Source organism: Sprattus sprattus (genome assembly GCF_963457725.1).
Source record: "Sprattus sprattus genome assembly, chromosome: 18".
Classification (NCBI taxonomy): Eukaryota; Metazoa; Chordata; class Actinopteri; order Clupeiformes; family Clupeidae; genus Sprattus; species Sprattus sprattus.
Window position 1 is genome coordinate 27,995,055 of NC_137916.1, and position 10,583 is coordinate 28,005,637.

Here is a 10,583-nt window from a genome sequence, read left to right on the forward strand (position 1 = left end):
CCTATTTCAGTGATAACGCCACGTTCATGTCCGACAGAATGCTTTGAAGCAGCCTATCCCTGTGCTCACTGAACGACACAATACCCAAACACACACACACACACACACAGATAACACACAAGCTGGCGCATGTGCACTGCCTGGGTCAGCCACAGAGCAGTTACCCACAATCCACCAGGGCAAAAGCCCATGTGGACTGTCACGGCTGTGATGCAAAAGAAATTCCAGAGGAATCATGTCGGGGTAATGGCCGACGGGGGTGTGTGTTTTGGTGTGTGTTTATCTACTGGCTATCCCTGCAGCAGAGAGCTGGCCCCATCTTCCCCCAGAGACTGTGTGCACTAATGATTGACTTTAATGCTGGCGACGACTGCTAATCGATCATTAACCTTATCGACCTAAACAAAACCCCGCTCTGCTTTCTTTCTGCGATAAACGTGTCATGGCTGCTAGTAGACCTGAACTGCCAGGCAAAACAATGTGCACTGTGGTTTCATTAAGAGGTATGTGTATGAACCTGCCATGAGAAGAACCGCGCAACAAAAGAAGTGTTCTGTCAACACTGATCTACAAAACACAGTTCCATTTATCAACGTTTTTTTTTTTTTTAAGTTGCTTATCAACTGATACCATGCACAGGGTAGGCAGTAAGTGTGGGTTACAACAGTATTGCTTTTGTATTGCTGCTAAATGTAGGGCTGGCAGCACCGGTCATGTGATAACTAGCATACATTTCAACGTGTGTGGAATTTAAAACATCTGACACATCTGCTGTTTGTCCACTTGGTCTGGGGGGCTGGCGGTGGGGGGGCTATAGGGTTGTAGAAGGGTGACTAGAAGTCCTCCGAAACCACTTCGAGTAATACTTTTTTTTTTTTTTTTTTAACTGTAGCACATGGTGGTAAGAAACCCAACGACTGCCTCTCCCCTGAAGGTGGAAAACTAGTTTGACGAGGCTGAATAGAAGGAAGCCGTGGCCTCCTGTGGGGAGAGAGGACTCAGGAAGGCCGGAGCATGCATGCTGTTTGTTTTGAGTGCACGAGGGGGAGGGGGGGGGGCATGCAGGAGGGAGGAGGAAGGGAGGGGGAGGAGGGAAGTTAAGGGGGTGGGGTGTGGGGGGGGTGGTGGTGGTGGGCGGCACAAGGAGGGTCTCGGAAAAAGGAAACTATCCGTGGCTCAAAACACTAAACCACAACACTTTCCCCTCGGCCAATCAGACGACCGTGAGCTCTGCACACGCCATATATGGCATGTGCACACACAGGCCGCTCACACTCCCAGCCACACGCTGTGCAGTGCAGCGGTCTGGCCAGAGGGGGCGTGATGTGTGCATGAGTGAGCGAGTCTCTGTGTGTGTGTGTGTGCGTGTGTGTGTGTGTGTGTGTGTGTGTTTGTGTCTGTCTGTCTGTGTGCGCGGGCAAGTCTGTATGCGCTAGCAAGTGTGTGTGTGTGTACAGTGCACATGGTTTTGCTCTGAGAGCTGCAGAAAAATCCTGGGAAAAGCATCGAGGAGCAGCAGGAAAAAAGAGGGGAGGGGGGGGCAGGGGGGGCACTGCCTCACTTGCTTGCCTCAAGAGTTTCAGACTCTGAAAACAATAGAGTGAACTCTGCAAGAGGAAAACAAAATAATGTTTTCATTTCAGATAGTTCTGATGACAGAAACATTATACGCAGATGGAGCTTTCAAGACCCTCCAGGCAGCTCAATCAGCCTTAAATTAGCAGGGATTCTACTTTCAATGCACCAGAATAAAACCGGTCGAGTTTTCAGACAGTACATGGACAGAACCACGTAAAACACTGTATTTGGGCCAGGATAATGTTCTGATGGGACCCTGGAGGGCTTTGCAGAACTCTTTATGTAATAGAACTGCTCAGGAGTTCCCCCTCTCCTATCAGTGTTTACATGCAGCTCATTTGGTGGCCTTTGGAAATAACCGAGCCATGGTTGTTTGGTTAGCCCTGGTTGTTTGGTTAGCCGCGGTGCTGATAGGCTTCCACTGGATAACTCGGTACAAGACACGGATGAATGTCGTTGGATAAGAATTCTAAGATCAGGGAATGAATGAATGAAAAAAGATCAAATGAATGAAGTTATTTAGTCTATAAATAAGAGGACTGGTGCCATATCAAGTTCAATAGCCAAGACACTCTTTGACAACTGCCATGCCAATAGCCACCTGCGCCACCTGCGCCAGCTGAACTACCAACCTTCCCAACCTACTCCCCCTACTCCACCTACTCCATTCGGTGTTTCAATGACAAAATCAGGATAAATGTGTACTTATAATCTCAAGTGCATTTCTCAAAGCTCAAATGATCGGAGCTAATAGTTGACCGTGACAAAATGTTCACCCTCACAATCGCACAAGTCCTGCAATGATTTCAGAGAGCTGGTGTCCCATCTACCTCTTGCCAATGCTGTCTCACACGCAAGTGCCGTCTCCACTTCAACCCCAAGCTGAATTGCTGAGGACAGTACATGTAAACATGTAAACAGTGTCTTTGATCCCACAGGATACAGGCCAGCAAACCTCACAATGTTCACGCTGGTAGTTGAGCTAGAGGAGGAAAGGCCTTTGTAGATACCTGTGATGTGATGTGACTGCTGACTATATGTAGATAGATAGATAGATAGATAGATAGATAGATAGATAGATAGATAGATATTACTATACATATATGTATAACTATGAGTAACATTAACATTATTATGCTCCTGAGCTGATGATCTGTTGTTGTGCTCCGCTTGGAGCGCAGTGATGTAATTCGGTATGTATCTGATGTGTTGCTGCAATTCTGCTGATCGTTTGTCTTATTGTTGTTTCTATGTTTATGTTCATGTAATGTATGTTTACTGTCTGATGGTGTTGTGGACCCACTCGAAAACGAGATGGTTCATCTCAAGGGGTTATTCCAAATAAAGATCATTTCGAATAATACCTGAGGGTTGGGGGGGCACGGTGGCGCAAGCCGATAAAGCCCCCCACTTACGGGCTACATTGCCCGAGGGGACACAGGTTCAAGTCTGGCCTGATATCATTACCCAATCCTCTCCCCAACCAAATAAAGGCATAAAAAGCCCAAAAATAAATCTTTCAAATAATAATACCTGAGGGTTCCTGTGGGTGAGGGCAGCGGACTCATCATGGTTCTGAAGTCGGTGTCAGGAATGTTGATTTTCAGCGGCGAGATCTGGGGAAAGAGGGGTCTCACCGGGGAGACAGGGGCATCGTCCTTCAGCACCTCCTTGCGGTAGATCGTAGTAAACTGAATCTTAATAACCGTGCTTGGGAACCGAAACGTGCAGCTAGAAAAGAGAGAGAGAGATACACAACATGAGGGATGGCAAACAGAGACAAAACATGCTGTGATTACGCCAAGGGTAATTTCATTGATAAACAAACAAAACAAAACCTGTTTCAATCAATCCAGTCTGATACATTAAATGAATGAGAATGAAAGTATGATAAAGGTAAAAGTGTTTGACTGTAAACAGATGCAGCTCTGTAACGAAGAACCGACTCAAACTCAATTGCTGCTGCAACAAATCTGTTGTTGTTTTGTCTAGAAACAAGAAATCGCCGCCGCGTGTTTTGGGTGATTACTCTCCTCACTGCGAGTATTTCATGTTAACACTGCCTGTCATCGGCTGAGTCAGGTGACAAAGGCAAGTAGACATTGTTTAGATTGCAACTGACTGGTACATAGGAGTGCCTCCAAAGGGCTTCATGGGAAATGCATTCACCAACAGAAAGCTCTCATCATCCAAAACGAGCACATGGGGATCGGGAAGGTCATCAACAGCAAGAAAGTCACCCAAAAGGGATGGCACAGAATCGATCCGGGCCAAGAGATGGTCGAATTTCAGCTACTCGAGCTTGGGTCTTACAGTGGTATACAAGAGGAGGAGGAGGAAGAAAACAAGGCCCTTCTCAACACTGGTTGACTAAACCCTTTTCTCCTGGTGTAGTATCCTGTTATGAGTTCAGCTCTGCCATAGTAGCCTCACCAGAGCTGGCCCATGGCTAAAGCCAGCTCTGCCATAGTAGCCTCACCAGAGCTGGCCCATGGCTAAAGCCAGCTCTGCCATAGTAGCCTCACCAGAGCTGGCCCATGGCTAAAGCCAGCTCTGCCATAGTAGCCTCACCAGAGCTGGCCCATGGCTAAAGCCAGCTCTGCCATAGTAGCCTCACCAGAGCTGGCCCATGGCTAAAGCCAGCTCTGCCATAGTAGCCTCACCAGAGCTGGCCCATGGCTAAAGCCGGCCCCCTCTCCAATCCTAGTGTGTTTGAACTGTCTGCAGTGTGGCCTGGGAGTGATGTATTGGGTGTCCAGCCTCCAAAGGGGCTTATTTACACAAGCACTGCACCAGGAAGCCACATGTAATGCTGCAGCGTACACAGTCCAGTTGTTTTGAAGGGCAAGCCTGGCACCCGGCCAACGGTTCGTTCTCTCTTTCTCTCTCTGGCCCTGTTTTCACATCCATCTGCAGGAGGAGGAGTGATTGCGACGTCCGTAGCAACAATCACCACAGATCTATTCTCTGTATTGACACCCAGACTGAGACAGAGGGAACTAGGCCATAATCCTATTATGACCAACCTTCAACTTTGAGATAGTGTGATAGCTTCCAGGCAAGCAGAGATTTGCCATCAAACTTTGATGAAATAAGGACACTCTACGCTTTACACCTACTAACTGCCTGGCACAGACAGTTTGTGAATGTGGTGCTGCTCCCAATGTTTACACATCACTTTGTCCTTAGAAAGCCATGTTCGAATCAGCATAGCCTTTGTTTGTCATTTGAGGACAAGGAAAAGGAGATTTACACAGTGTGTTTCAAAAACAATATCTCTCTACAACCCTGAACCCACTGTCAATTTTAAATCTAAACAAATCCTCGCCATGACCAATTTCACTGAAAGCCAAACTAGTGATCATGACAACTCCCTCATAGGACTCTCAGCCTTTATGCAGCACATTCATTTCACATGCATTGTTTATACCTTTCAAGGGTGGTTTGCTATTGTTTACGGACAGGCTCTTTGTAAAACAAAAATGTATTGATCAACTAAAATCAACAAGATAACTCACTGCATTGCCTTTTAGTACAGCTTGCCTTCCGTGAGGTTTCCCTAAGCATAACTGGGTAAGAGTTAGCAGAGCCGGCTGCTGGTTTTTACGGTTTCTTTTGATGGAAAATCAAGGTTTTATACTGATTTATGGTGGGAGATCATCAGTACAACCATGTCGGTCTACCAGTACAGACCTGTTCAAAGCATGTTGTGCTTGTATATTTCCAATATATTCAAAACACTGGGGGAAATTATCTTTGCTCCCCGAAGCTAATGTGAAAAATTCTTAATCGATGCAGACAAACTAAACAGTCAATCTTTCAAATAAATGTAACTAAATAATATACTTGCCAGCACAATTAATTTAAGCAAATCATTCCAACTAATTTCACTGTGATATGCAGTTGTAATGATAAATGGAAATGTATTCATTCATTCACAGACAACACTGGCAATACAAACTACGTGTAACATAACCAGTTACAGCCAGGCACAGTTACTCATTCATTTGGTCATATTTTTTAAAGGTGTTTTACTGCATCTTTGCGGTTATTACTGTACATCAGTGAATGAACACATATAGGCTAGCTCTGCTCCTTAGCTTAATGCTAATGACCTACTAACTTCCTGCAGTGTCATATTAGCCAAATACTTTCAATAGATTTTACATGTATTTTGTACAGAATTTGAATCGTTTTTACACAGCTGTTTAACAAGGGAAAAGTTTAAAGGGAAAACAGAGTTCAAATCTACAGAACCCCCTAAGGGTCATGGTATAGATGTTTTCAGAGATATGTTTGCATTCCCTCGCAATACTTTTGCATTTCCTTGCGATAGTTCTGCATTCCCTCACCAAAGCAAAATGGGAGCGCAAAAGGAGCACCACCATGACCCCTTAGGGGGCTCTGTACAAATCTGAGAGATTGTATTTATGAATAAAAACATGTAAGACAAGAGAATCCTTTTATAAATGAATCGTTACGCTCTGAGACGTAATTGAATTGTGAGGCCAGTGGAGACTCACACCTAGCCTGACGATGTCATACTCATAATTCTAGTCAGAATATGAGTCTGGCTAGATCCGTTTCGGATCTGTGATCATTTCTCCCCAACGGAGCAGTGCCAGACCGAACTTCCAGACCAAAAATGTTGTGGGCGGGGTTCGGTCTGGTATCCAGGCTAACTCACACCTGTACTAAAAACATCACTTGTCTGGAAAAGTCGGTCTTCCAGTATAAACCAGTACTGTAGGGTAGGCTAATCCATGATAAAGCAGCAAACAAGGGAATGACTGCTTGTGCCCAAAGTAAGGGTCATGAATGTTTTGATAAGCCACAGATGATAAATTGTTCTCCCACACGTGCACATGGCTAACACGTGTAAATAAGAGTGATTCTTCCCAGGTTGACTACCACATAAATAGGCTGCTTCGGCAGGGAACTATGACAGTCCTAGACACTTACAAGGCTGGTATTGGATAATATGAGAAGAAATGGTAATGTCCTAAAACATCCTGTTCATTCAGTTATAGGTGCAATGCTGGTATTGGATAATATCAGAAGAAATGGTAATGTACTTAAACATCCTGTTCATTCAGTTATAGGTGCAATGCTGGTATTGGATAATATGAGAAGAAATAGTTAGGTCCTAAAACATCCTGTTCATTCAGTTATAGGTGCAATGTGTAGTTTTTGCTGTATAAAGTAAAAATATTTATAGACTGTTAGGATGTAATTTGGCAAGGACATGGCATGACTAGTGTGTCTCAGTATTTCTGTGAATTATATGCGTGTTGGTACTTTGTTTAAGTTGTTCTATGTGTGTCATAGTCTGAAGCAGTAACACCAAGTTGCCACTCAGTCTTCTTCAGTCTTCTAGGCAAATATTTAGTCAATTCAGAGGGAATATGGTTCTTTTTCTTAGGTTCAACCAAATGATCACATATTCTGGGGCATACTGCATTTATACAACTTGAAAATGAAGCCTATATATGACCCTAAATTCTACTGTATGTTATGATATAGCCACACATGTAAATCTACTTGAATACCAAACCGGCAGTAGCCTATTAGTTTTGTAAGTGCTAGTCTGTAGAATTTACTAATTTCACGTTAATGATATCTGGGAAAAATCTGAAAATTGCAGACTGACTGCAGACTACAGTGATCCACCCGAAACAGTCTGAAATGGCTGCTCATAACAACATTAGAAAAACGTACATGGGGCACAGACCATCCAATATCCAATCAGGTGCACACACACCCCCTCCATGGTCGTGTTGACAAAGTCCAAATACACCCTAGAATCTACAGATATTGACACAATACAATTAAGAAATGTAGCTACGAATGCTCATTGAATAGAGCGCAAACTTGCAATATAAATGAAGAAATGTGTGTAGCAAACACAGTTACAGATCCTCATGACAAAAATCTTAGCTCCGTGGATCAAAATCAAGGGGAAATTAGTAACAGAAGTCGTTTTATGTAAACCACTTACAATGCAAACAACAATATAAAAAAGGATTAGCCCGTCAAAAAAATGTTTAAGTAGCTATCTAACGTTACAACTGTTGCTAGTCAACGTCAGCTTACTGTGTGGCTAGTACCTTGGCCAGTTAGCTATGGCTGTCAATGTCACATGGGTACATAAACTTCAGCGCACATGATGTAAATAGCAAGCTAAAGTTCTAACTCCGAACTTGCTACAAACACGCGGGGACAATTGGCCGGACAAACCATAAATACAAATGTGTGTTGACACTCCTGTAGCCTACATTAGCAACCTAGCAAGCCATTTAGCTTACTTCTTGTGCTCAGTGTTGCTAGCTTTTTAGCATCCAGCATTACTACAACAAGAGTCGATCAAGCTAACTGATTGCAGCTAGCCTTACTTTAGCAGGCTTAAGACTACTTACTCGTTTGGTAATTGAAGCGGCGGAGCCCCTCTCCTCTGAAACACACCATCCACAAACACACCGTTCTTTCCTAGACAACGTAGATAAAAGTTGGGCTCTTCAAATGTGATCTGCAAATGCCGCCTGGATATGAAGCTAGAATGACCCATGTTGACATCTACGGAACCATGCGATGAATTCCGGCCCACCGTCACTGTCCTCTGGCGCATTAAAAACTCGAAGTCCCTGCCTTCCAGACGTGCAAGGGCCGGTGCTGGGGGTGAGTGGGACATGGATACAATCCCACCCGAGTTCGACGAGTGCGTAAACATGGGTGGAATCCCCACTCTGACAGGACTACATGGTGCAGACTTCAGGGCGAGCAAGGCCCGTGCTCCTGTATCATCTCCGAAATCAGCCATCTTCTCGTGCAATTCAAAGGGAATTTCAACGCAATGGCTGAGGGCTGGAAGGCTTCACTTGGTTGCTGTTGATGGTAGTCACAACATGAACAGGGAGAGTGCTAATTCACGGACTGGATTTGCAGGTCCGGGCTCGACGTTAGACTGAGTACTAGTCTACGCTTCGGGTGCTTTGGTGTATTTGGGTTCTTACACTGTAGATAAGGGAAATTAGTACGCCAGTAACATTCTCTGGCAGAAGACACACTCACATACCCTTTATTTATCAATAGAAATAATATCTGATCACATGATAAATCATTAATCTAACTTGTTTCACCGTTAAGAACCCTGGGCAACAATTAGTTAATATAGTTGCAGTTCCTGGAACCGGACGACACGTGCGTTACATGTGGCACTTCTGGAGTGTTTCTGTGTTTGTAAAAGTGTTTTAAGATCTTTTAATTCGCTTATATTCACGAATTTGACATGCCGAGGAATATTTTAAATTCAATAATCTCTACATTGTCAATGCTCAAGTATGTTTAAAGACTCGAAGGTGATGACGTCCGGGCCTGCTGACCAGTGGCTGTCCCTATGTTTATAAACACTTCAAGTACAAGTAAGTCTGAAAACGTGGACTGGCTCCGGACTAGGCGCCACTATTTTTTCAGACGCGAAGATTTATCATCTGAAGGCTAGATGTCTGTATTCAGCAATAAATAGGCTTTATGAAAATACTTACTATAATCCTAAGTATCAAGATGACAAAATGTTTATCATGGTGACATTTAATTTAATAAAATAATAATAATACAAATAATAATAACATTAGGACAAAATTGTCAGATTTTTTTTTAAAATAATTCCAAGTAGGCTAGTCGTTTAGTGACATACCATTGTTAGTTAAAGGAGAGGGTTACTTGGGACGAAGTCGAGTAAAATCGGTCCAGTATTGCGAACTCTATACAATATAATGAAATACAATGCAATCCTATGGGGCAAGCATCCACGTCAAAGTAAACCACTTGTTATCACCACTGACGGGATCATAGTGTAATTAATTAAGTGTCTGACAACATGGAAAGGATCACTTGGAGATATACCTGTGTGCATTTACTGCAATAACTGCATTGTACAAATATGATGATTTGATATGATTTTCTACAGTTGTTAGTTGACCTTTCTTGTGTTCCGGAAGAAGAAAAAAGGTCAACCAATCACTGTAGTTTTTTTCTTACTTCTGTTGCTACTACACTGTACACTTGGGAGATTCTGTGGTCATTTGGTTACAGTGATGTCATAAATAAACTAGATTTGCATTTCCTGAAGGAAATACCAGTGCCTGCAAAGCAAAAAACGTACATTTAAAACACAATATTAATTTAAATATTAGAAAGGTATGTAATGTAGTCTAAGCACAGAGAGTGCTTGACCATAATGGAATTAATGAGATAATGTATATATACTGTATATATATATATATTGTTGAATGCAGATTGAGTTTCCAAAGTATTGATATGGAACAGTGATTACACTTTTTCACTGGATCTACTTCATCGGTGTCCCATGATAGAGAATTGCCGGACACCTGCCACCCAATCACAAAAGAGTATTCCTCATCTCTGGAGTATGGCACGTATTAAAGAGAGTGAGCCAGTATAGTGTGTCTTTCATAAAAACATCAATACCATATAAAGAGAGAGAGACTGAGTGAGTGAAAGACAAAGACAAAGAAATGATAGTTTGAGACATTAGTCAGAAAGAAACAGACAGATAGATTGAGAGAGTAAAGAAAGAGATAAAGAAATTAAAGAGATGGGGAAGTTAGACATGAAAGAGAAATTATACATAGATAGTTAGGTGTTATTGAAAGTGAGACAGAGGGAGACAGAAATGAAAGATGTAGGGAAGTTAGATATTAAGATGAAGAAAAATAAATACATTGATAGATATATGCAAGAGAGACAGAGAGTGGTTTACAGAGACAGCTGGAGAGACAGTTGAATGTGCCCACATGCAATAAAGTATCTGTAAAGATTGGCATTGAATAAAACATAGAAAAGATCATCATTGTGTTCAGTCAATATGTAGTCGAATGGAAGCATATGGAACCTGAAATCAGTGGAGCTCAGTGTTCTGTACAGGAGCCCATACTCCAAATGAAACTTCAAAAACAAGACCACTCATTTCCTCATTTATTCTTTAA

General features: G+C 42.8%; 1 protein-coding gene across 1 annotated transcript in view; it reads right to left on the reverse strand.

The window, feature by feature from the left end:
* Positions 1-8,566, reverse strand: part of foxk1 (forkhead box K1) — a 19,182-nt gene extending 10,616 nt beyond the window's left edge. The window contains exons 1-2 of the mRNA XM_080856072.1: positions 7,995-8,566; positions 3,112-3,309 (exon numbers count right to left, since the gene is read on the reverse strand). Coding sequence (XP_080712198.1) covers positions 3,112-3,309; positions 7,995-8,395 — 599 coding nt within the window. The 5' untranslated portion in view covers positions 8,396-8,566. The remainder of the gene's footprint in view (positions 1-3,111; positions 3,310-7,994) is intronic.
* Between the last annotated feature and the right edge of the window lie 2,017 nt (positions 8,567-10,583).